Source organism: Myotis daubentonii, chromosome 1 (genome assembly GCF_963259705.1).
Source record: "Myotis daubentonii chromosome 1, mMyoDau2.1, whole genome shotgun sequence".
Classification (NCBI taxonomy): domain Eukaryota; kingdom Metazoa; phylum Chordata; class Mammalia; order Chiroptera; family Vespertilionidae; genus Myotis; species Myotis daubentonii.
The window spans coordinates 58,560,200-58,587,155 of NC_081840.1; the positions used below are offsets into that span (position 1 = coordinate 58,560,200).

At 40.1% G+C, this 26,956-nt stretch overlaps 1 protein-coding gene across 15 annotated transcripts in view; it reads left to right on the forward strand.

Annotated features, from left to right (window-relative positions):
- The window catches only part of GABPB1 (GA binding protein transcription factor subunit beta 1), a 58,107-nt gene that overhangs the window by 744 nt on the left and 30,407 nt on the right, over nt 1-26,956 (forward strand). For 3 of the 15 annotated variants that reach the window (XM_059701699.1, XM_059701642.1, XM_059701715.1), the window contains exons 1-2: nt 28-61; nt 25,211-25,318. In XM_059701699.1, the coding sequence (XP_059557682.1) occupies nt 38-61; nt 25,211-25,318 (132 nt within the window). In that variant the 5' untranslated portion in view covers nt 28-37. Of the gene's footprint in view, nt 1-25; nt 62-1,034; nt 1,332-25,210; nt 25,319-26,956 lie in introns of those variants that run through there. The other 12 variants (XM_059701690.1, XM_059701751.1, XM_059701632.1 and 9 more) reach the window with 9 other exon arrangements.

Here is a 26,956-nt window from a genome sequence, read left to right on the forward strand (position 1 = left end):
GTCAGTGCGGGTCTGTGTAGGGCCCTGTTACCACCGGATGTGGAAGTTGATCTCTTCGCTGGTAAAAAATAATTCCACTTCCCCCGGAACCCAGATCATCCCCGCGATTTCCTGTTTATTGCATTAAGGCGCCGGGTTTCCGGGGCTCCTGGCCCCGCTTATTCCGCGGGGGTCGGCGGGGTCGGCCTGGGCGCCCGCTCCGCCCGCGCCGCCGCCGCGCATTGTCCGCTGGGCACCCCGCTTCGGGGAGGGGCGGGCAGACATGGTGGTGGCCGCCGCCCCCTCCTCGGCCCCGGCGCCGCGGCCTCCCCGGCCCGGTCCAGAGCGGCGGCTCTGGCGGGGATGGTGTCGGGCCGGGGCGGCGGGAGCTCTGCGGGCGGCGAGCGGGGTAGAGCGGCTGGCGCGGCTCGGCCCGGCCCGGCCTCGGCGCCTACCTTCCGGGAGCCGCGGATCTCTTTGTCTGGGCGGCCTGGCTGCCCCGTCCGGTTCGCTGGAGCGGGAAAAGGGCGGCCGGGCCCGGGCGCGCTGGGCCGCGGAGCCCTCGGGGCCGGGAGGCGCTGGGGCCGCGGCAGTGCGGGCGGTCCTGACAGGGTTAACCCTGGAGCCCTTCCCGCCCCGTCCCGCGTGGGGCTGCCGCGGCGACTGCCTCGGCTTCGGGGACCGGAGCCCTGCGGGGACGAAGCCTGCCGCCCTGGACGCTGGGACCTGCCTGGGGGACGTGGCCGCGGGATCTGCGGTGCTTGGCTGCGGGAGAAGTGGAGAGTTTTGCCGGGTCATGTCTGCCCGGGCGCTGTTAGTGTGCCCTGAAGCGTGCTTCGTGGAAGCTCTCTCCCCGGGTGCCTGGCCTCGGGGTGCAGGGTGAGAACGGAGCCCCGAGGAACGATGCAGGCCCGCTGGGCGTGCGTCCCCCCACTTGAAGCTTGTTTGCAGAAACACACAACTTGCTTTAAAGCTGATTGGACTGTGGCAGGCAGACATCTGCTCAGAGGAGGGGCGGAGACCGCAGAGCGTCTGGAGGGGGCTTGGGAGTGTGCAAGTGTTTGTAAGTGCTCCCTGGACAGCGAGGTGCTGTCTGCGTTCAGGCAAGTTACTTTCGGAAGTACAGTATTTATCTGGAAAATGGTTCGCTGCAGTCAGGAAGGGATCCTTGTCGTGTGCCATCAGCAGTAAAGGTGCACTCTAATCTGTTAGGTCGGAGTTAGCCGTCGCACGTTCTTTTTGCAGATAGCTTACTTTATTTCACATATAGGTCCACCCAGTTTGGTTTAAATTTCTCAGGAACATGTAACCATCAGCCTTGACACTTCCACTTTCAGGCTCAGACTTTGAATGTAAGGAAACAAAAGACTGCTTTATCTGCGTTTCTTAACTTTCCTCTTAAGTATTTAAAATAACAAAAATAAATAAATTCACTGCATGTTAACAGAAGTGACATGTTGGCCGAAGAGTGACATTGTTTAGCATTTCTACAAGACTTTAAATGACTGGTTGAATGGAAGACAGATTCTTAAATCTACTTCTGCATTCAATCTATTGTGGTATCACACCATAAAACCTCTGGAACAATCCACTATATACTTTTTTTAAAAAAAAACTGAGAAATGTGTCATTTGTAGCTTGTGCTCACCATACAAGTCAAGTCAGGATATTATACCAGAATTTTTTTTTTTTTTTTTACCAGTCACTTTAAAAGTATGGATAAGATGGCTTATTTCTACACTTTTTTCTTAGGCTCTAACTTTTTTCAGTTTGGGAATTAGATGCATAAACAGCATTATGAATAAAGATTGCATAACCCTTGTGATTCTGTACACAAATGAAATGTGAGTGCCATATTGGATGTGCTTGTGAAAACTTGTATGTAAATGTAATTTTTGAAGCGAGGACACTTCTCAAAGCACTTTAGGAACTCTAGATTTAAAAGGAATCCTGTAGTGAAACCTTTGGTAAACAATACTTTTGTAATGCATATATTTACCCTTCAAGTAAACTCAGAGTTCTGTAACTTAGAGTTTGAGTTCTCTATCTCTGATTCAGTCTGGGTTTTCTATGTCGAGGGGCAATTATAATGTAGATGTGAAAATTTAAGGCCATACGTTGACTTAATGGTTCTGAAATGAAGCTAAATTCATTTCCAGTTGTTTCTGTGAACTCTAGTCAGATTCTGTCTGTAGTTCTACACTGTTCCATCAACAGGAAGCATCTGGTCATTCTGTAATTGTTAGAAAATGCCAGGTATATTTTTGATGTTTGCTATTCAAATGAAAATAAATATCAGATTGGATCTTGGTTTGCCCCTGACGCCCTTATCTCTGAGATGTATTTATAATGGGCCACATCTTTCATAGAATGGACTTTTTTTTTTTTTCCGCTCTTGAGTACCTTATGAGTTAGAAATGGTAACAGGTAGAACAAACAAGTCATGAGGAATTCAGATTATTGCATGCATTCTTGAATCATGACTTCATTTTGAGCATGCATTTTTGGCTGAGCGGTGTCTGTCCCTTTGCAAGTAGCCTGAGCATGGAGGAACTCACTGATGGATTCCATCGCTTCTTTCTCTGCAAACAAGCCAAACAAACCTTAGAGTTCAGGGCAACCTAGTTTTCTAATAAGTATCATTTCTTTGGTTCCACAGCTTTCCAACTAGTAATCATGTTTCTATAACACTAAAGTCTCTACAGCTATAATTAGTATTATACTTAAATTTTCTGAAGATGCTTGTTTCATCATGTTCTTTAGAAGGCAAATCTATTAAATCTTAGTAGTACTAGGGCTTGTATTTGCTCACACTGTTGACAACAGTGTTCTGCACGGAGAAGATACATTGGTGTAATCAGCTGTCAGTTCAGTCTTTGGTGGGCTACTCCACCTTTATTTGGTCTAAGTATGTCCATGACATAAGTGTAGAGGCTTAGCATGAAGTTATTTTTTTCTACTGAACATAATAAATCCATATGCAAGGCTATTGATACATTTAGAAATAGAAATCTAAATCTCTTAGCCCTAGTTTTCTTAAAATTTTATTTTATTTTTATTGATTTCAGAGAGGAAGGGAGAGGGAGAAAGAGATAGAAACATCAACCATGAGAGAGAATCATTGAGGCTGCCTCCTGCATGGCCCCTGCCAGGGATCGAGAGCTTGAAACCCAGGCATGTGCCCTGACTAGGAATTGAATCGGGGACCTCTTGGTGCGTGGGCCAATGTTCAACCACTGAGCCACACGGGCTGGGCTAATTTTATTTTTTGAAGTATATGACATCCTGAAGTTGGTAGAACATCATAGATAAAGAGCATGATGTTAGTCCTACTTTACTTTGTGCTGGTTGTATTAAAGATGGGACATTATGTCAGCATAAGTGGGACCTTGTATCAGTTTTCAGACTTTATATCATAATAACCCGGCAGGCTAATTAAAACACACAAAAACCTGCCCTGGCCAGTTTGCTCAGTGGTTGGAGCATCGGCCTGAGGACTGGGGTTCGATTCTGGTCAAGGGTACATGCTTGGGTTGCGGGCTTGATCCCCAGTGGGGAGTGTGCTGGAGGCAGCCGATCAATGATTCGCTCCCATTATTGATGTTTCTATCTCTCCCTCTTCCTTTCTGAAATCAATAAAAGCATATTAAAACAAATGAACAACACATGCACATGCACACCACCCCCGCAGAGGCCCACGCTTTAGTAGCATAGGATGTGGGCCAGTAGGTGGTAGACACAAGTTTTTTTTCAAGTTCCCTAGGTGGTAGACACAAAAACCAGAGAACCTTGATCATGGGGGAAATGAAAAGGAGGAAAGGCTCAACAAGCTTATCTGAGAAATGATAGTTGTCTATAAATATTTGGAGGCCTGTCACACAGACCAGGTTTGATCTGACGAGAAAGAACTAGGATCAATCTGTAGAAGTTAGAAGGAGTCAGATTTCATTATTCTTCCAAGATACATTGTTTTGGGTGGTTGGTTGTCTGCTGTCACCAACAGTGTTCAAATTAGGGACTTTAGAGGAATTGTGCAGAGTGAACATTTGGGCTTGGTGTCCTTAAGTTTCCTACAAATTTTGAGATTTTATGGAATATATTTAAGTTTGCAGCTACAAAAGTGGAAGAGCAAAAGCTAATCGAGTGAACCAAGCTGGTTAGCTTAACTGGATCATAGTTTTTATTTTCTTGGATTAAAAAGAAGAGTGTTGCCCTGACCAGTTTGGCTCAGTGGATAGAGCGTCGGTCCGCGGACTCAAGGGTCCCAGGTTCAATTCCGGTCAAGGGCATGTACCTTGGTTGCGGGCACATCCCCAGTGGGGAGTGTGCAGGAGGCAGCTGATCGATGTTTCTCTCTCATCGATGTTTCTAACTCTCTATCCCTCTCCCTTCCTCTCTGTAAAAAAATCAATAAAATATATTTAAAAAAAAAGAAAGAAAGAAAAGAGTGTTAAGTGAGAGAGCTATTTGAGGAGGTCTTTAAACCCAGCTTTAATTTGGCAGACTCAAAAGCCTTCTGATATGGAAATTCCCATTTAAGGGAATTTATCTTGATCTAATAAAGATACTATTAAATTGGTAGCTTATGAACATACCAATTGCAGCATTGTTGATAATAAAAGCTGTGTAATAACATTTACCCCCCTTACTCATATAAAGTAGATAACATCCCATTTTTGAGAAGAGAAAATTTAGTGGTAGAGAAATGAGGTAGCTTGCTTAAGGTAGCAGAGTTAGTGGTAGAGCCAGAGCTTGGATCCAAGCCATTTGACTCAAGAGCCAGTGACTTGATCATTATGCTGTAAAGTTGTAAACAACCTAAATATTTCAGTGATTGCTGGGGTATATCCCCACTGTGGGGTACTGCCTCATTGTTAAAATGATGTTAGAAAAATGTAAGACAGGAAAAGATGTCTTGGTATATGGGAGTGAAAAACCATTTAAAAATTCCATTTTGGATATGAAACACATTGACATCTGGAGGATATGTGCCACATTGTTCAATGGTTATTTCTGAGTGTAGGTTTACAGGTGATTATTTTCTTTTTTCTTATTCAAATTTTCTAATTTCTATGAATATGTATTGTGTATTACTTGTAATCGAAAAGATTAAGATGCTATATGTCAATTAAAATTAAAGATAGTAACATAAGCTGAGGAGTTTGGATTTTATACTATGCAATTGATGCAAATTAGGAATTCACATAATTGAGAATTTGTAAGTGCTTGAAATGTTTTGTATTTTTTGTTTGTTTTATCCCTTAACATTCTAGAAATAACATATTACTTGAATGGAGAAACATATCACCGACTCCTACCACTCTACTATAATAATCAGTTCTCTGTTTTATGATTTTTTTCCCACTTATGTATAATATTTTAAATATTGTATGCATTCTAGCCAAGTCACTCTCTAGCTATGTGACTTTAGGCAACTTGTTCACTCTGTGCCTCAGTTCCTCTTTTGTAAAATAGGGATAATTATAATACCTTCCTTATGGTAGTTGGGAGGACTAAATGAGTTACTGCATATAAAGTGATCAGAACAGTGTCTGATGTATAGTTGATAACTCAGTAAATAGTAGCAATTATTGTTATAGGGTCATAGCCCACTAAAATCCTTGGAGTCTAATAGGCTTTGAAATTAAGAATTGTTTCTGCATATAGGCAATGTAATAATGTTATATAACTTTTCAACAGAGCTTCTTAAACACGTTACTATTTCTGCAGGAAAATGTATGAACATTTACACTAAATGGAGTAAATAAAGACTATAAATAGCTTCATGTCAGTTCAGGTCTAGTTTTTACTGCTAAATAAATTATTTTGGGTTTCAGAGCTGTTTTTGGACTTTGGAATTGCAGTTAAGGAACCTGTAGAATATTTACTCAATTTTGAGTCCTATTTTAATATTAAAATATACACATTTTCATGTTATATAACTTTGTAATCCATAATAATTTAGAAGTTAAAAAATTAAAAAGAAGCCCTACCCAGTTTGGCTCAATGGACAGAGCATCGGCCTGCAGACTCAAGGGTCCCAGGTTCGATTCCGGTCAAGGGCATGTACCTTGGTTGCAGGCACATACACAGTAGGAGGTGTGCAGGAGACAGCTGATTGATGTTTCTCTCTCATCGATGTTTCTAACTCTCTATTCTTCTCCCTTCCTCTCTGTAAGAAAGCAGTAAAATATATTTTTTAAAAATTAAATAGAAAATATTCACTTACATTTCCTTTGATTAAAAAATATGCTAAACCCACAGATACTATGATTCTATTGCATAGTGTAGAATCTTTTCTGGAAGAGGCCTGAGAGTTCCTCTAACCCAGTTAGCTTTTTTCTGTCTCATTACACTGGAGGGATAAGGCCTTTTTTGTTTTTACTATGGTGCTTTACTACACCAGCAATTTCTTTAAGGGAGCTGAGTAGAGGCCATCATGGCACCTCACTTTAATATACCCTCCTATTGTGTAAATGTGGAAACTGAGGTGGATATTTATCCTAAGCCGTAATATTATAGAATTGGACATTGGAATCAGGATACTTGCTGGAAGCCGGTCCATCCTTGCTGCTTGACACAGTCGCTGCAGGGAAGAAACATCTGCACAGCATATGTTTCAAGGGACCTGGCATATATGGCATACCGTTCTTAATATGTTTGCTCCCCTTCTTGGCGCTATGTGTTTTAACCAGTGTCACCTCTCCGAGAAAGGTTGTTTCCCCAGGTAGGGATTTTTCCCTGAAGTTAGGGAAGGAATAAAACCCCTTAACTAAGTGCCAGGCGGGTAATCACTTTAACTACGAACAATCACGCTTAAGCTACATAATCTTTACTCCCTGGAATGGAGATAAACGCCCTAACCTTTGGAATAGAAATTGATAGGATTAAAATCAACTGGTATAAATACAGATGTAACAAGACAAACACAGAACCTGGCTGGAGATCCTGGATAGAACCTGGCTATAGAACCTGGCTAGGCTGCTGATCAACTGAATGCTGTCTCTGTGTCATTCCTTCTTCGCCGACTCTGTCCACACCTTTGGGAACCCCTAGTCCTGCTGGGGTTGGACCCCAACAGATACTTATCTCATGATAAAGTTATTGGATGTGCAGCCCTTCTACTCCTGTACTCCTTTGTGTCTATAGCACTTACCGTATATCCAAACAGGTAAAACTAATTTTACTTTTTTATTAAAGTATAGTTGACATACAATATTATGAGTTTCAGGTGTACAACATAGTTATGCAACATTTATATACCTTATGTGTTCATGATAAATTTAGTAACCATCTGTCACTGTACAAAGTTATAGTGACATTGATTAAATTCCATATGCTGTATATTACATTCCTGTGACATAACTAAGTTTGTATCTCTTACTTCCCTTCACTTTTTTCACCCATCCCCCAAATCCTCTCCCCTATGCCAATCATCAGTTTATTATTTATAGCTCTGAGTCTTTTGTTTTTTCATACTTTTTTTTAAGATTCCATGTAAATGAGATCATATGGTATTTGTCCTTCTCTGTCTGACGTATTTCACTTAGCATAATATCCTCTAGGTCCATGTTATCAATGGCAAGATTTCATTTTTTATGGCTAATATTCCATTGTGTAATACAACATCTTTATCCATTTATTGATCAACAGACACTTAGGTTGCTTCCATATCTTGGCTATTGTGAATGATGCTGTTTTAGTTCATTTGAGACTGGTAGCTTATAAACAACAGAATTTTATTTCTCACAATTCTGGGGCTGTTAGGTCCAAGATGAAGACACCAGCATGGTTGGGTTTTGGTGAGAAGTCTCTTTCAGGTTGCAGACTGAATGGAAGTAGAATCTTTTCTTTTTGTAGGAATCTTGGTGCCACATTTTTCCTCACTGATCATTTTGATCATTGTATGCAATGGTTGTTTCTCCCTGCCTTCAAATATGTACAGACTTCTATATTTGGGGAAGAGAAAAAATCAACTTTGATTAACTATTGCTACTATTCTTTCCAGTTATCCCTCCCTCCAAGATTAAAAAAGTATAGTAAAGTACATAAGCCAGTAACATAGTTGGTTATTATTATATCAAGTATTACACACTATACATAATTGTATTGCTACACTTATATACGACTGGCAACACAGTAGGTTTGTTTACATTGGTGTCACCACAGACACGTGAGTAATGTGTTGAACATGACCTTAAGACTGCTATGCCAACACTAGGTGTTAGGAATTTTTCAGCTCCATTATAATCTTAAGAGACTACTATGGTATATGTGGTCTGTCAATGATTGAAATGTCATTAGGCAGTGCATGAATGAATATATTAAGTCCCATGTAGGAACATTCTCTCCTTGCCCTTCATGTTAGCGTGCTATCCAGGTTTTCCTTCTCTGACTACTACCTTCAGTTTTTGTTGTTTCATGATCCTTTTACTACTGTAGTTATTCCCCTCAGTAGTTGGTCCCATCCTCCCCTTTCTTTGTCTTCTCTCAGATGGATGTTTTATTTATTTATTTATTTAAAATATATTTTATTGACTTTTTTTACAGAGAAGGGAAAGGGATAGAGAGTTAGAAACATCAGTGAGAGAGAAACATCAATCAGCTGCCTCCTGCACACCCCCTACTGGGGATGTGCCCGCAACCAAGGCACATGCCCCTGACTGGAATCGAACCTGGGACCCTTGAGTCCGCAGACTGACGCTCTATCCACTGAGCCAAACCGGCCAGGGCTCAGATGGATGTTTTATATACTGATGTTTCCTAAATGTGTACTCTCCAGATTTGTATCTCCCAGTGGCTTACTGAGTATGTCCATTGGGAGGCTCAAGGAATTTCCATCACTTTTAATTATTGATTTGAGAGAGAGAGAGAGAGAGAGAGAGAGAGAGAGAGAGAGAGAGAGAGAGGAGAGAAAGGGGGATTTTTCTGTTAATTTTATCATCATCATGATTAAATCTTAAAGTTTTCTGTGATACATGTTTCTTATATCCAGCAATCAGTACAGTTCTTTACTCTTTACTGGATCGCAGTTTGTCCTGGGATTCTGCATTGCCTATTATTTGCCCTTTCTAACTTTAGTCTCCTTCCTCCAAATCCATCCTGCATATGACTGCCAGATAATTTTCCTAAAACTTTTTTGAACCCATTGCTACTAAACCTAAGCAGTCTGAGGAGAGAACATGTGGTATAGACCTTTGCACTCTCCATTGTGCCAAGTGAAGTGAGTTGAACTTGTGTTGAATAAATGTTTGAATGGATCACCATTTGCTCAATATGTTGAATGACTCCCAATTGTCTGCAGGACAAAGTTCAAACTCTACTTTCTGGTTTTCAAACCTTTTTATTATCTTCAATTTCATTTTTTCTTTCTTTTTTTCTTTTCTTTTTTTTTTTGCTCCTAACATTATTATCAAGCTAGTATCTCCTCTGTAATATGCCATGTTCAGGCTCAGCTTCCTTTTCCTTTTCCTTGTCTGTCAAAGCCTATTCAGAAATGTTTGCCCTTTGCCAGGCACTGTTCTCATCTCTGGTGTTATAGTAATGAACAAAACAGGAGACAAAGTCTCTGTTTTCTTGGAGCTGACATTGGGGGTGGGAGGAGGAGGAGCACTGTAAACAAATGTCAGGTGTTAATGAGTGCAATGAAGGGAATAACACTGGATAAAGAGATAGAATGGTGGGAGATGGTTACTATATAAGGTCGTCAGGGAAAGCTTCTGGCTTTGCCTGTCTGGAACGATGTAGTTATCTAAGTGAAGGGCTCTGTAGGCAGAGGAGACAACATGTCCAACCAAGACCCTATGTGGGAACGTGTTTATTAGCTTGTTAGAATAATTACAAAAAAAAAAAATACAACTGCAAAAAAAAATACAACTGCAAAAATAAAAAAGAATAACTACAAAGACTTGTGTGGCTACAGCAGAAAAATAAGGGGGAGTGATAAGATTAGAGAGGTAGTATACATTTCAAATGGTTAAGTCTTTCATTGAAGAAAAGTCTTCCTTGACTACATCATTTTGTTTGGTAACTTAAAGCTGCTCTGAATTCATATAGCTTTCAAATATCATCTCTCAATAAGTCCAATACAGCCAGTTTTTCTTCTAGTGATGAAACATAGCACTGTTTTCTCAATTGTGCTCTAGAAGTTAGCCTGAATTTATTGGCTATGTTGTAAAAAAAATAAATAAATTTTATATATATATAAAACTTTCCTTCATTACAATGTGAAGTTCACTCTATAAGAAACATTTGAGAATTGAGACCTACTTAAGAAATGGAAGATTTACAATTTAGGTTAATTCTGGGACTTACGTTTATGAAATAGAATGGTAGGTGGCCAACTACTTAATTATTTTTTACTTAAAGTTAATCCTGTATTCTATGGATGATTGGAATACATGATTATAAATATGTTGTAGAAAGCTATTCTGAGAAATTTGAACACAGTTTAAGACTTTGGCAACACTCAAAATAAAGAAAATTTAAAAACTAGGAGGAATATTTGCAACATATAAAACAAATATACATAATGTACTCCTACAAAGAAAGTAACATAGAAAAATTATTAAAGAATATGAACAGTCAGTTTCAGAAAAGGAAACATAAATGGCCAACAAGCATTTGATAAGATATGCAATCTCATTTGTAATTTGAGAGATACATATTAAAGCAGAAAGATAATTTGTTTTTTACCCTTCATATAGGCAAAACTTTAAAAAGCTTCGTAATACTAACATTGACTATGTTGTAAGGTAATGATAAATACTATAAACTATTGTTTGGAGTACAAATTACATAGCCAATTTGGGGGTGTAAATTGGTGTGAGTAGTTTGGTAGTATCTATTAATTTAAAATGCCATTCCCGCCCTAATTGGTTTGGCTCAGTGGATAGAGCATTGGTCTGCAGACTGAAGGGCCCCAACTTCAGTTTTGGTCAAAGACACTTACCTTAGTTGCATGCTTGATCCCCGGCCCTCGTTGGGAACATGTGGGAGGCAACCAATTGATGTGTCTCTCACACCTCAATGTTTAAAAAACTGGAAAAATAAACAAAACTGGCTATAAGTAGGAAAATGAGCAAGTAAGTTGCTATAGTCATTCTGTGGAATAACGTAACAATTTAAAAAGTGAGTAATTACATAAATGATTTCATGATAAGTTGTAGAGCAGTGTATACAGTATGATAGTATTTATATAAATAAGGAAAATGCCAGATCAGTATTATATTATATGCATGCAAATGCAAAGAATAAGGTCTGGCAAGATAAATACTAAACTTGCCTGACCAGTGTGGCACAGTGCTTGAGTGTCAACCCATGAACCATTGATATTTCTGTCCCTCTCTCCTCTCTTCCTCTCTCTGAAATCAATAAAAACACATTAAAATAAAAAGATAAAGGTTATTTTAAAAAATACTAAACTTATGATAGTAATTAACTCATGGGTGGTGGATAGAAGTTGGGTTTTGGGAGTAGAGATGAGGGATGATCAGAGGAACTTAAGCCTTTTCAGTAATTTTAAACATTTAAAATTAGAATATTATAGTGTATATTAAAAATTGAAAATAATGATCAGTTTGGCAATAGGGTGGATAATGGTTGGGGAACTTCATTAATATAGGCATCAGAACACATTGGTAAAGAGAATGGTGAGAAAAGGACTAATTTAACAATGAGAGGGCAATTTGGCAATATCTATCAAAATTACAACTGTATTTATCTTTGTCCCAATAATTATACTTCAGGGAATTTATCTTACAGTAATATGAAATGAAATGATACATCTACAAAGTTATTCATTATAGCATTGTTTATAATAGCAACAGTGACCATCTATCCTATATAATAAAAGGGTAATATGCAAATCAGCTGAACAGCAGAACGACCGGTCACTATGATGTGCACTGACCACCAGGGGGCAGACACTCAATGCAGGAGCTGCCCCCTGGTGGTCAGTGTGCTCCCACAGGGGGAGCGCTGCTCAACCACAAGCTGGGCTGATGGCTGGCAAATGCAGCGGTGGTGGTGGGAGCCTCTCCTGCCTCCATGGCAGCGCTAAGCTGCAGTCGGACATCCCTGAGGGCTCCCAGACTGCTAAAGGGCTCAGGCCAGCCTAAGGAGGACTCCCCCCCCCACCCCCCCCAGTGCATGAATGTTGTGCATAATAATAAAATAAGGCTTATGTACACAGTGGCATACTAAGCAGCTGTACAAAAAAAAATGAGGAAGCTCTCTATGAACTAATAGGAAAAAAGATCTTCAGGATGTTTTTAATAAAAGCAAGTACAGACAAGTATATAGTAATGCTGTCTTGGTAATTATAGAAATACTGGAAGGATATCCATGACATTAGTGAAGGTGGTTACTTATTGTGCCTGGGAGGAGGATGGGAATGGTGTAAGTGCTTTCATTGAGACTTTTCAATGTATGCATTTCTGTGTTTGGATTTTTGAGTTATACTAAAGCATTGCCTATTGAAAAAAGAAATTAAAAGAAAAAGAGATGTGAAGTAGACCCTAAAGGACTTGATGACCTACTAACTGTGTGGAGAGATGTGAGGGAGAAGAAGGAGTTGAGGATAGCTACTAGGTTTTTGATTTGTGAGGTAGAGAGTTTGGTAGCATCCTCAAGGAGTACAGGAGGAAGATTAGGTTTTGGCATGTGCGTGGGAAGTTCTGTACGTGCTAATTGAAAAATTCTTACTCCTTTTCAGTTTAGAGCATGTGTGTATATAATTTATGTGTTTTAGGTATGGAACTTGACCTCATATTACACATGAATATTAAATAGCCATCGATAAATATTTTTTAAAGATCATTTTTATTGATTTTTAGAGAGAAAAGAGAGAGACAGGGAGGGAGGGAGGCAGCGAGGGAGGGAGAGAGAGAGAGAGAAAGGAAGAAAGGAAGGAAGAAAGAAAAAGAAGAAAGAGAGAAAGAAAGAAAGAAAAGAAGAGAGAAATTTCTGAAAGGAAAAAGAAAGAGAGAGAGAGAGAGAAGGGAGGGAGGGACATTGACCATCATTTGCTGCCTCCTGCACTCCCCCTACTTGGGATCAGGCCTAAAACCCTGGGCATGTGGTCTGGCTGGGAATTGAACCAGCAACCTTTCAGCGCACAGGATGATGCCCAACCAACTGAACCACACTGGCCAGGGCAATAAGTATATCTTATCCTTAGATTACAGACATTGGTATTCTAGGTTTTATAGAGAACAGCTTTGAAATGATGTCATAACTTTACTGTCAAATAGGGACATTGGTATGCACACATTAAATGTAGTTAGAGAACTAGATTAAGCATTTGTATATCTGATAAATACATAGCTAATGTGGAAAATAGGAACTTGATTTATCAGCATGGTTCTAATTTAATTACATCTTCTGGTACCTGAAATTTGAAGAAATAAAAATAGCTTTGAATGAATGCCGGGAGCCGGTCCATCCTTGCTGTTTCAAAGGACCTGGCATATATGGCATACTGTTCTTAAAATGTTTGCTCACCTTCTTGGCACTATGTGTTTTAACCAAGGTCTCCTCTCTGAGAAAGGTTGTTTCCCCAGGTAGGGATTTTCCCCTGAAGTTAGGGAGGGAATAAAACCCCTTAACTAAGTGCAAGGCGGGTAATTAATCACTTTAACTACGAACAATCATGCGTAAGCTACATAATCTTTACTCCCTGGAATGGAGATAAGAAACGCCCTAACCTTTGTAATAGAGATTGATAGGATTGAATCAACTAGTATAAATACAGATGTAACAAGACAGAAAGAGACAGAACTTAGAAGACAGAACCTAGAGACAGAAGAACTTCGCTGGAGAGAACATGGCAAAAGATCCTGGACTGAACCTGACTACAGAAATTGGCAAGAGAACCTGACTAGAACCTGGTGACTGAACCTGGCTGGAGAACCTGGACAGAACCTGGCTGGAGAACCTAGTGAGGGAACATGGCTACAGAACCTGGCTGAAGAACCTGGAGAACCTAGCAAGAGAACATGGACACAGAACCTCTCTGGAGATCCTAACCAGAACTTGGCTCCCTTCTTCGCCGACTCCGTCCGCACCTTTGGGGAACCCCTGGACCTGCTGGGGTTGGACCCCAGCATATGGCGCCCGAACAGGGACCCCTAGGTAAGCGCCCCGCACTCGGGACGGATAGGACTCCACCGTAGGAAGAGGGTGGATAGTCTTCGCCGACTCCGTCCACACCTTTGGGACCCCCTGGAACAGGATTCCCATAGGTAAGCCCCCCCCCCCCCCCCATTGAGAACCCCACACTCGGGACGGATAGGACTCCACCAGGGTACTGCAGACCCCTCTATAGAGGATAAGTAGGGTAAGAAGGTGGATAGTACAGAACTTAGATTGAGAAGATGTGCCATACTGAGTCCAAAGAAAGAAGACTCTGTATTGATCTTTAGATTAAGAAGATGTGCCATACTGAGTCTAAAGAAAAAAGACTCCGTATTGATCTTTTAACACATATGCTTGCTAGCAGAGGAGTTAAGGTTACTCCCAGTCAGACAGAACGTTTTATACAAGAAATACGTCCATGCTTTTCTGAGGAAGGAAAGGTGCCGGAAAGGTAAATGTAGAGGCATGGGAGAAGGTAGGCCCAAGGAGCCTTATCCTTAACCCCACTGCAGCCTTTCCACCCCGGGAAAGTGCAGGATTGGCAAGTTCTCCCTGGGGTGATAGATCAGGACTCAGATAATAGCGGAAAGCACCAATCCTACTCTTAAAATGGATACAAGAGAGCATTTGGGGTTTTTCTTTTTAATGCCTGCTTTTTAAAAAATAAAAAAGGGGGAATTTGCCGGGAGCCGGTCCATCCTTGCTGTTTCAAGGGACCTGGCATATATGGCATACTGTTCTTAAAATGTTTGCTCACTTTCTTGGCACTATGTGTTTTAACCAAGGTCTCCTCTCTGAGAAAGGTTGTTTCCCCAGGTAGGGATTTTCCCCTGAAGTTAGGGAGGGAATAAAACCCCTTAACTAAGTGCAAGGCGGGTAATTAATCACTTTAACTACGAACAATCATGCGTAAGCTACATAATCTTTACTCCCTGGAATGGAGATAAGAAACGCCCTAACCTTTGTAATAGAGATTGATAGGATTGAATCAACTGGTATAACAAGACAGCAAGAGACAGAACTTAGAAGACAGAACCAAGAGAGACAGAACCTAGGCACAGAACCTACACGGAACGTTCTCTAGAGACAGAAGAACTTCGCTGGAGAGAACATGGCAAAAGATCCTCGACAGAAACGAGACAGAACCTAGAGACAGAACCTAGCGAGAGAACATGGCAAAAGATCCTGGACTGAACCTGACTACAGAAATTGGCAAGAGAACATGACTAGAACCTGGTGACTGAACCTGGACAGAACCTGGCTGGAGAACCTAGCGAGGGAACATGGCTACAGAACCTGGCTGGAGAACCTGGAGGACCTGGAGAACCCGGCTGGAGAACATGGACACAGAACCTGGCTGGAGATCCTAACCAGAATTTCGCTGGAGATCCTGACCAGAACTTTGCTAGAGATCCTGGCTAGGCTGCTGATCAACTGAACGCTGTCTCCGTGTCATTCCTTCTTCGCCGACTCCGTCCACACCTTTGGGGACCCCTGGACCTGCTGGGGTTGGACCCCGGCAAATGAAGACGTAATCTTTAGGGTAGATGAGATTATGTTGTAATTTTTAAAGCAGTATTAAAACTGGTTTAGGGAAGATTATAGTAGAGGACAAAAGTATACATATACATACTTTTAATCCTCACCTGAGGATATGTTAGAGAGAGAGGAAGGGAGAGAGAGAAACATTGGTATGAAAGAGAAACAGATCAGTTGCCTCCCACACGCACCCCGACCAGGGATTGAACCGTAACCTAGTTATGTGCCTTGATTGGGAATCGAATTCGCAACCCTTTGGTATACATGATGCTTCAACCAACTGAGTCACCCAGCCAGGGCCCAAAGTATATTTTATAGTGCATTTGGGAGTAACTATATAAGGGAGGTTTATCCTAATGGAGGAAAAGAGTCACAACATTGTGGGTGCTGCCTAAAAGAAGCTCTTGTAATATAATTTGGGGTTTAAAATTTATTTGAATGAGTTATTTCAGAATCTGATTTCTGCGGTCTAATTTCTCTCATACAACTTTTACCTGATTATATTTGGCTAGACTCAAAAAAGTAAAAGGATAACACAAGTAAAGCATATACATGTCAGGACTTGCAAATGAATTTAGTAGTTCTTTTCTGAGTTTATGTTAATAAGGATTTGGGTGTTGACTAGCAATAAAAAAAGAGCAGTTAAGTAATTCTCACTTGAGATTTAACATTTTAACCATTTTATATCTGAAGAGGAGATTTTTTACTGAAAATAGTTTTACTAATGCTAATTATTTATTAAAATTACAAATAATGTTATATATAGAATCCTATAACAATTAGAGATGATCTTGTTTAAGTGAGGATGAAACTGTTATGTCACCTTCAACCTGTGCTTACTTCTTTTCCCACTGGCTTTCATAGTATGGCCTTCCTCTGGAGCTTTGGGAAACACAACTTGAGAAATGCTGAATTGGGTTGGGCTACATTTGGGCTTGGATGCACTCTATAGAATACAGGATTAACTTTAAGTAAAAAATAATTAAGTAGTTGGCCACCTACCATTCTATTTCATAAACGTAAGTCCCAGAATTAACCTAAATTGTGAATCTCCCATTTCTTAAGTAGGTCTCAATTCTCAAATCTTTCTTATAGCGTGAACTTCACATTGTAATGAAGGAAAGTTTTATATATATATATATATATATGGATGCTGGGAGCCGGTCCATCCTTGCTGTTTCAAGGGACCTGGCATATATGGCATACGGTTCTTAATATGTTTGCTCACCTTCTTGGCGCTGTGTTTTAACCAAGGTCACCTCTCCGAGAAAGGTTGAATCCCCAGGTAGGGATTTTCCCCTGAAGTTAGGGAGGGAATAAAACCCTTCAACTAAGTGCCAGGCGGGTAATTAATCAATTTAACTACAAACAATCATGCTTAAGCTACATAATCTTTACTCCCTGGAATGGAGATAAGAAACGCCCTAACCTTTGTAATAGAAATTGACAGGATTAGAATCAACTGGTATAAATACAGATGCAACAAGACAAAAACAGACAGAACTCAGAACACAGAACTTAGAACACAGGACTTAAAAGTAAGAACCAAGAGAGACAGAATTCAGAAGACAGAACCTACACGGAGCCTGGAGACATAAGAACTTCGCTGGTGAGAACATGGCAATAGATCCTGGACTGAACCTGACTATAGAACATGGCAAGAGAACCTGACTAGAACTTGGTGACCGAACCTGGCTAGAGATCTCAGACAGAACCTGGCTGGAGAACCTAGCGAGGGAACATGGCTACAGAACCTGACTGGAGATCCTAAGCAGAACCTCTCTGGAGATCCAGACCAGAACTTGGCTGGAGATCCTGGCTAGGCTGCTGATCAACTGAACGCTGTCACCGTGTCATTCCTTCTTCGCCGACTCCGTCTACGCCTTTGGGAACCACTGGACCTAGAGCATGGGACTCTTAATCCCAGGGTCGTGGGTTCGTGCCCCACGTTGGGCGCCAGATGCCGGGGTCCAACCCCAGCAGGTCCAGGGGTCCCCAAAGGCGTAGACGGAGTCGGCGAAGAAGGAAGGACACGGAGACAGTGTTCAGTTGATCAGCAGCCTAGCCAGGATCTCCAGCCAAGTTCTGGTCTCGATCTCCAGAGAGGTTCTGCTTCGGATCTCCAGCCAGGTTCTGTCTGAGATCTCTAGCCAGGTTCAGTCACCAGGTTCTAGTCAGGCTCTCTTGCCAATCTCCGCAGTCAGGTTCAGTCCAGGATCCCTTGCCATGCTCTCTCGCCAGGCTCCACCTCCAGGCTCCCAGGCCAGTCCCTCTCCAGGATCCTCCGGCATGCTCTCTCCAGCGAAGTTCTTCTGTCTCTAGAGAACGTTCTGTGTAGGTTCTGTGCCTAGGCTCTGTCTCTCTTGGTCCTGTCTTCCAAGCCCTGTGTTCTGAGTTCTGTCTGTTTTTGTCTTGTTGCATCTGTATTTATACCAGTTGATTCTAATCCTGTCAATTTCTATTACAAAGGTTAGGGCGTTTCTTATCTCCATTCCAGGGAGTAAAGATTATGTAGCTTAAGCATGATTGTTTGTAGTTAAATTGATTAATTACCCGCCTGGCACTTAGTTGAAGGGTTTTATTCCCTCCCTAACTTCAGGGGAAAATCCCTACCTGGGGATTCAACCTTTCTCGGAGAGGTGACCTTGGTTAAAACACAGCGCCAAGAAGGTGAGCAAACGTATTAAGAACCGTATGCCATATATGCCAGGTCCCTTGAAACAGCAAGGATGGACCTGCTCCCGGCATATATATATATATATATATATATATATATATATATATATATATATATATATATATATAATTTTTTTTTTTTTTTTTACAACATAGCCAATAAATTCAGGCCAACTTCTAGAGCACAATTGAGAAAACAGTGCTGTGTTTCATCAGTAGAGGAAAAACTGGCTGTATTGAAACAACATCCTATATAATAAAAGCCTAATATGCTAAGTGTCTAGTCATCCAGTCGGCCATTCAACCAATCAAAGCGTAATCCTATATAATAAAGAGGGAATATGCTAATTGACCATCACTTCCTCACAAGATGGTGGTGCTCACAGCCAATAGACAGGGAATGTGCTAATTGACTGCCATGCCCTCAAAGATGGTGCCCACAGCCGCAAGATGGCAGTGCTCAGTCCATTCAGCCCTGCTGGGGCAGCAGGCGCGTGGCACGGTTAGGCCTGTCCAAGGTGGGTCCAGCCGCTCCGCGTGCCTGCCTCTGAAGTCCCCCAGTCCCTTCAGCCCTCCAGCCGCCCAGGGCTGGCCTGCGATGCAGGCAAGCCTTGGATGTCAGCTATCCAGCTGCTCCGGGCTGCCCGAGGCTCAGGTAATCAGGTCTGGCTGAGGCTTGTGCTGCTGGCAGTGGCAGCAGCAGAGGTGTGATGGGGGCATTGCCTTCCCCTGATCGCTGGGTCGCCTCCCACCCCTGAGGGCTCTGGACTGTGCTGGGCTGAGGGAACCCCCTCCAGTGCATTGATTTTCATGCACCGGGCCTCTAGTATGCTAATGATATGCTAAGGCCACTCAACTGCTCATTATGACGTGCACTGACCACCAGGAGGCAGACATTTGAGCAGTCACTATGACGTGCACTGACCACTGGGGGGCAGACGCTCTGACTGGTAGGTTAGCTTGCTGCTGGGGTCGAGCCATCAGGACTGAGCAAGATGGGCCAGACATGCCCTGGAGCCCTTCCGTGATCCCTCCCTGGCTGGCCAACCTCCCGAGTCCCTCCCTGGCCCTGAACATGTACTGGTGGGGTCCCTTGGCCTGGCCTGCACCCTCTCATAATCTGGGACTCCTCAGGGGATGTCAGAGAGCCAGTTTTGGCCTGATCCCGTAGGCCAGGCTGAGGGATCCCACTGGTGCACGAATTGTGCACTGGGCTTCTAGTATAACAATAAAAAGAAATGGAGATGACTGTTATAGATCTATTCTTTATCCTAAAAATTGGTGATTAAGCATTTACGCCCTGGCTGGTAGCTCAGTTGATTATAGCATCATCCAGATGTGCCAAGGTTGTGGGTTCAGAACCCTAGTCAAGGCACATATAAGAATCAGTCAATGGCCCCAGCTGGTGTGGATCAGTGGATAGAGTGTCAGCCTGCAGACAAGAGTGTCCCGGGTTTGATTTTGGTCAAGGGCACATGCCTGGGTTGCAGGCTCGATTCCCAGTAGGGGGGATATAGGAGACAGCCAAACAATGATTCTCATCATCGATGTTTCTATCTCTCTCCTTCTCCCTTCCTCTCTGAAATCAATAAAAACAAATCCTATATAATAAAAGCCTAGGTGGCATCATGCCCTTGCACAATGTCATCACAAGATGGCTACCACAAGATGTCTGGCAGGGGAGGGCAGTGGGCGATCAGGTCAACAGGGGAGTAGTTAGGTGTCAATCAGGCTGGCAGGAGAGTGGTTAGGGACAATTAGGCAGGCAGGCAGGTGAGTGGTTAGGAGTCAGCAGTCCCGGACCAAGGGGTCCCAGATTGGAGAGGGTGCAGGCCAGCCTGAGGGACACCCCCCAGCCCCCCAACCCCCCCGTACATGAATTTCATGCACTGGCTCTCGTGTGTGTGTGTGTGTGTGTGTGTGTGTGTGTGTGTGTGTATATCTCAACCAATGAACACATAAATAAATGGGACAGCATATTTGTCTGTCTCCTTCCTTCCCTCCTCCCTCCCTCTCTTCCCTCTCCTTCCTTCCTTCCTTCCTTCCTTCCTTCCTTCCTTCCTTCCTTCCTTCCTTCCTCCCTCCCTCCCTCCCTTCTTTCCCTCCCTCCCTCCCTCTCTCTCTTCCCTCTCCCACTCTCCCTCTCATTTTCTCTTTAAAGTCAATAAAGAAATAAAAATTTTTAAAAAGCGCTTGAAGTCCTGCTTTAGTAGAAACTTATTACAGTCAATGAGGAATGCCAGATAATAAATATAGAAGGAATCATAGAATTAGAAAGCCATAATTTATTACAACCTGTTAAAAATTAGTTGATGCCAGGACCATTAATGGATGCTAAAACTGTTAGGCAAAAGATTTATTGGGAATTGGATATTCACATGGTGCCACAGTAACAACTCCAGAGTATTAGTTGGTCTCAAAGTAAAACAATATACCTTTATGGTGGAAGAATCAGGCTATACCAACCGAATTATTAATCTTAATACCACTAAAAAGGAACCAAAAAATTTGCTTCCTTCTATGATTCAGTATCAAATATATAGCATCAACTATGAAATATTTTTGTCCAAAATTTAAAATCTAAATTTAGTCAAGTTTAGGCTAACTTTCAGTTTATAAGAATAGGAGAGATGAAAGAAATTAAGTATGACCCTGAAGCAATCAGAAAAATCTAGGTGACATACCAGTGAACTGGTCATTAAATGTCATGGGAAAGAAAAACAAGGTGAGGTTGATACGGGAGAAGGAAAATTGTCCTAGAAGAAAATCGATTTAGAGCTATAACAACCAAATGCCATGTGTCAGCTGTAAAGTATATATATATATCTTAAATATATTTTATTGATTTTTTACTGAGAGGAAGGGAGAGGGATAGAGAGTTAGAAACATCGATCAGCTGCCTCCTGCACACTCCACATTGGGGATGTGACCGCAACCAAGGTATATGCCCTTGACCGGAATCAAACCTGGGACCCTTGAGTTCGCAGGCTGACGCTCTATCCTCTGAGCCAAACAGGTTAGGGTGTAAAGTATATTTTTTAGAAAGGAGTAGGATGAAGCAAGATGGCCCACTTTTTTTTAAGATTAGTAGAATTTATGGGTATCTTTATTCCAAATGAATTTGTGAAGTCTTAGGACAAAGGCCATACATACCCTCCTATAGTTTTTAGAAGGAATGTCTATCCAGTGTCATAATGGGTAATTCATCAGATGCAGTTTTTCTAAAAGAATGCCCTAAAAAATAAATAAATAAAAGAATGCCCTATATCTTATTTTAAAATGTTGCAACCCTTTGTTCTAGCTAGCCGATTTGGCTCAGTGGTTGGAGCATCGGCCTGTGGACTGAAGGGTTATGGGTTCGATTCCAGTCAAGGGCATGTATCTTGGTTGCACTCTCGATTTCCAGCCTGGGATGCGTGAAGGAGGCAACTGGTCGATGTGTTTCTATCACATCGACATTTCTCTCTCTCTCTGTCTCTTCCCTTCCCTTTCACTCTCTCTGAAAATCAATGGGAAAAAATATCTTCAGGTGAGGATTAACAACAACAACAAAAAAAGTTGCAACTTTTTGCAAATTCTAAAGTTGCTGCCTTCAAGAAGTTCTGTCCAATAGAAATATAATACAAGCCACATATTTAATTTAAACTTTTTTAGTAGGCACATTATAAAAGCCTGAAGGAAACAGATGAAATTAATATTGATAATATATTTTATTTAACTCCATATATCAAAATTACTATCATTTCAACATGTAATCAATATAAAAGCTATTAATAAGCTATTTTACATTCTTTTTGGTACCAGGTCTTCAAAATTGGGTGCATTATACTTATACACACCTCAATTTGGACTAGCCACATTTCAATAGTAGCTTCTTTTGGCTAGTGGCTACTGTATTGGACAACTCAGTTCTAGAACATACTAATTTGAAATATTTGAATTCAATTTGGTATCTTTATTTTCTAGAGATATATATTGAAGTATTTACAGATAAAATATGTCTGATATTTGCTTCAAAATAATACGTGTACATGTGAAATGGGTTGGCCATGAATTGATGATTTTGAAGCTAGGTGGTGGCTTAGTGGCAATTCATTATACTATTGTTTCTATTGGGAATTTGTTCAGAAATTTTCATAATAAAAAGTAAAAAATAAAACCCACAGTATTCCATTATCATCTATGTTAATTTGTTTATTGGTCCTAACCGGTTTGGCTCAGTGGATAGAGTGTCGGCCTGCTGACTCAAGGGTCCCAGGTTCGATCCTGGTCAAGGCCATGTACCTTGGTTGTGGGCACATCCCAGTGGGGAGTGTGCCGGAGGCAGCTGATTGATGTTTCTAACTCTCTATCCCTCCCCCTTCCTCTCTGTAAAAAATCAATAAATTTATTTTAAAAAATTTTGTTTATTGTTTACACTAGGGCATTTTAATTTTGCCCATTTTATAACATTATGTTACATTTATGCTTCAAATAGTTTCCTTATGATAGATTATATGAGTGACATTACTAGTACTAGGTCAAAGAACATGAACATCTTAAAGGATGTTGGTTCATAAATATTGCTAAATTGCCTGATGAAGAACTTTAGAAGAATTTTATTGAAGTGATATTTTATTCTAAAAATTTTAATGAGACAATTGAGGTTTAGTAAGTATATTAGAGCATTACATTTTCTAAGTGTTTTTACTCATATTCATTTTTAAGAGTGCTAGTAGCAATTTACATGGATCAAGTTAGTATTTTACAGTTTACAGTGTTTTCATGTCCAGTAGATGCTATAAACTCACAAAAGCTCTATGAGCTATGAATTACAGAAATTCAAAGCAAAATAGACTTTAAGCTTTAAAAATTTAATTTTGTGTAATTCCTTTTACCACTAGATGGCCTTCTTAGCATGTCCTTTAGCAAATGTAGATTTCATTTTTAGACTTTTGTTTTTGTTTTAGAGAGAAACATTGATTGGCTGTTCCACTTATTTATATATTCATTGGTTGATTCTTGCATGTGCCCTGACCGGGGATGGAACCGGCAACCTCCTGGTACAAGGATGACACCCAACCAAATGAGCCAGGGCTTGTATATTTTTTAGAAATTGATTTTTTAATCTTACTAGATCTATGGCTGCCTTTTTTTTTTTTTTAAATGTGGCTGCCTTTTTATAATAAATATTTTATATTGCCCCTTTTCTAACTGGAAATGGAAATCATAGTTAATATTACCTATCTGCATAATTAAAGAATCATTATAATACTCTAATTTTAATATACAGGAAAAATAGAAGGAAAGCAACTTATAATAAAATGTGTATTTCAGTATGTAAATATTCAAGTGCACCACACTAGATGGCACAAGAGGTAGTCAAATGGTTGCCACCTGCACATAGAATCATTGTGAATGTGACAGCTGTGAAAGCATAATTGATACAGTGTCATTTATAGTGGTAATTCACATACCCAAGTGGCATTGAGATTGGTGACATGATTTTCCAAAATGGTGAACAACTCTTAGTAAAGTCCTGAACAAACAAATCGATTTATAGTATGGTTGCATTTTGGAAAATTTGGGATACATTAATAACTGTGGAAAATACATTTTTTTAATATACTGAATTCTAGCCTTAGATATATGTATTCAGTAGAATGTTTGAAATTCATCCAGGACCTGTGGCAATTCTCCATAGTGGATTGTTCCCTGTATTGCTGCTCCTCTAGTATCCCTGGCACGTGACCATTAAATACTAGTAGAGCTTTCATCCCATTCCTCTGACCTCAATCCCCAGAATGCCTCCATATATAGTGTCCTCTAGGGGTCATTGTTGCTACCAATGAGAACCACTGATTTAAAAGTTTTTAGCTATATTAATCTGCTACACAGTTGTATTGCTCATGGAACCATAGTAACTTAAGTATCTTAGGTCCTTAAGTATGATGTTTTGAATAATTAAGATAATTGAAGAATTATGGGAGAAGTGGATTTGTTCAAATGCATCGTTTTCCAATTCTTGTAAGAAGATCAATAAGTTTGCTATTTTAAGTTCTCAATATCCTGCATTTTCGTTATTTTCCCCCCATTCTTCCTGTTTAGTAAGTCAGTAGTATATAATTTTCCTTAATGTCAGCATTTCCTTATTTAACAGCCACACAATATAATTTGTCCCTAGAAATCCACTTTTTAAATTAGGAAGATAATATACTAACATTGAAGAAGCTTTGTGAACTGGAGGCAAATTTTCTATAATCACACAACTTTAAAAAAATAATTTTCAGCATTTTGTTCTCTTTATGCATATTTTGCCATTCAGAAATTCATTTTGTATTTTCTTTTCACTTAACATGACATAACTTTTTAATGTTATTTTGTAACTTCAAAACTATTATTTTATTTATTTATTTTTAATATATTTTATTGATTTTTTACAGAGAAGAAGGGAGAGGGATAGAGAGTTAGAAACATCGATGAGAGAAACCATCGATCAGCTGCCTCTTGCACACCCACTACTGGGGATGTGCCCGCAACCAAGGTACATGCCCTTGACCGGAATCGAGCCTGGGACCCTTGAGTCCGCAGGCCGACGCTCTATCCACTAAGCCAAACCGGTTAGGGCCAAAACTTTTATTTTAAATTACTGCATATTATTCTACTAGATTTCACAATTTAACCATTTTCCAGGCTTTAGATTGTTCATATTATAAAAATGATTATATGTAGGTACATATACGTACATATTTATTTATATAATCTTTCTTGATAGATCTGTTTCAATATATTTTTATTTATTCTTCTGAGTAGATCTCAAAAGTGGGGTCATTTATTGGTTCAGTAGTCTGGGACATTTTTGTAACTTTGGAGATTTTATATTCATCTATGTTTTGTTTAGATGTCCCTGGTAGATTTGGGAAAGAAGCTTTTAGAGGCGGCACGAGCAGGTCAAGATGATGAAGTTCGTATTTTGATGGCAAATGGAGCTCCTTTTACTACAGACTGGGTAAAGAATGATTCTAATGTGGTATTTTTCTTCTCATTTTTGAGTTTTTTTCAGATAAAAATTAGTCAGTATTGTGATTATAAGTGGTAAAAATTTTTCAAATTTGCTTGCAACTTTAGAATTATAGCTGTCTTTTAAAGGGAATGGTTTGTATCATTTTTTTGATATTTGATAACCCTACCAAGTATTCTGCTCACAAAAGGATTCTTCTTTTAGACTATGGAGTTTAATAAGATAGGATGAATATAAAATATAACTGGTTGTGATTTAATTTAAAGGTCTTACAAATAGCACAGGTACAATTTCTAATTCAGAAAATAACAGGTAAAGATTGGGGTTAATGTTATAATGGTTTCTAAAAAGGAAAAAAAATGTTTGCATTTTAATTAATACTTGTAAAACTATTGCAAACATGACCAAAGAGGAAGAGTGGAATGGGAAGTTCTTAGTAACTATAGAAGGCAATTGTGAGGAAGACAAAAACCATAATTCTATTTAATTCTGGGGTGCAACCAAAAGGGTTGCTTTTGGGAGTTTGGGGGGTTAGGAATCTAGATTAACCCTTCCACTGGTAACAACTAAAAATTCCAGATTTTTAATTTGGTTGTTTTTGGCTTGCTTGTCCTGTGTTCTTTTTTATTTTTCATTAAAAACAAAACAAAACAATTTTTAACATGGAAAATTTCAAACATATATCAACCCCTTCATAGCCTTTACTCAACCTCAAAAATTATCAAATCATGATGAATTTTGTTCCCTCTATAACCCCATCTACTTTTTTTGTTATGTATTATTTTAAAGAAAATTCCAGGAACCATCTCACCCATACATATTTTAACATCTGTCTTTAAAGATAAAGATATTTTGATTAAGTATTTAAAAAAATCTTAAGTGCACTCATGAGTTAGAGGGAAAATAGAGATTATCAACCTGAAGAACTAAGTGAAAGGCAGGACCCAGAGAAATTTTACCCAAGAACATTTGCTGAACTAAGTAAATTTGCCTGTTGGTTTTCCCATCTCACTGGCATGGATTACTGAAGGCAAAGATCTGAGACTGCTCACAGAGAGAAGTCTCCTAGGAAAGTCTCTCCCCAAAACTCTGGAATCCCAAAGAGATGCACCTTCAATACAAGGATAAGTCAGAAGTACCATTTCCTCCTCCTACCTGCCTCTGCCCCTGGCCCTGTTATTAGGGTATTGCAAAGTAAAGGAACTGACTTGAACCAAGACATCAAATGGAGAGAGGAAAAGATTTGGAGTCACAAGCCATTACTTGCACACATTTATGTCCTGTACATTCTATAAAACCATAAACTGAAAAATGAATGTAAAGTGATCTTTAGACTAGATCCTAGGTCCCTGGGAGAAACAAATGAATATCTTTTCTGAGGGAACCTACCTTCATTCTAGGCTTTATATCCACAAATGAAATTCCAAGAAAAATGAACAGTCAAAAATAACAGACAAAAACCAAAACAAAACAAAAAAATAACAGACAAGGAAACAAGATATTTTGAACAATAACCTACTGAAACAACTGACAACAGAAGACTTATAAGAACTTCAGATAATTTTTTAGTATAAGCAGATTGAGAATAGCTGAAAGAAAATTAGTAAACGGAAATATATGAAAAAA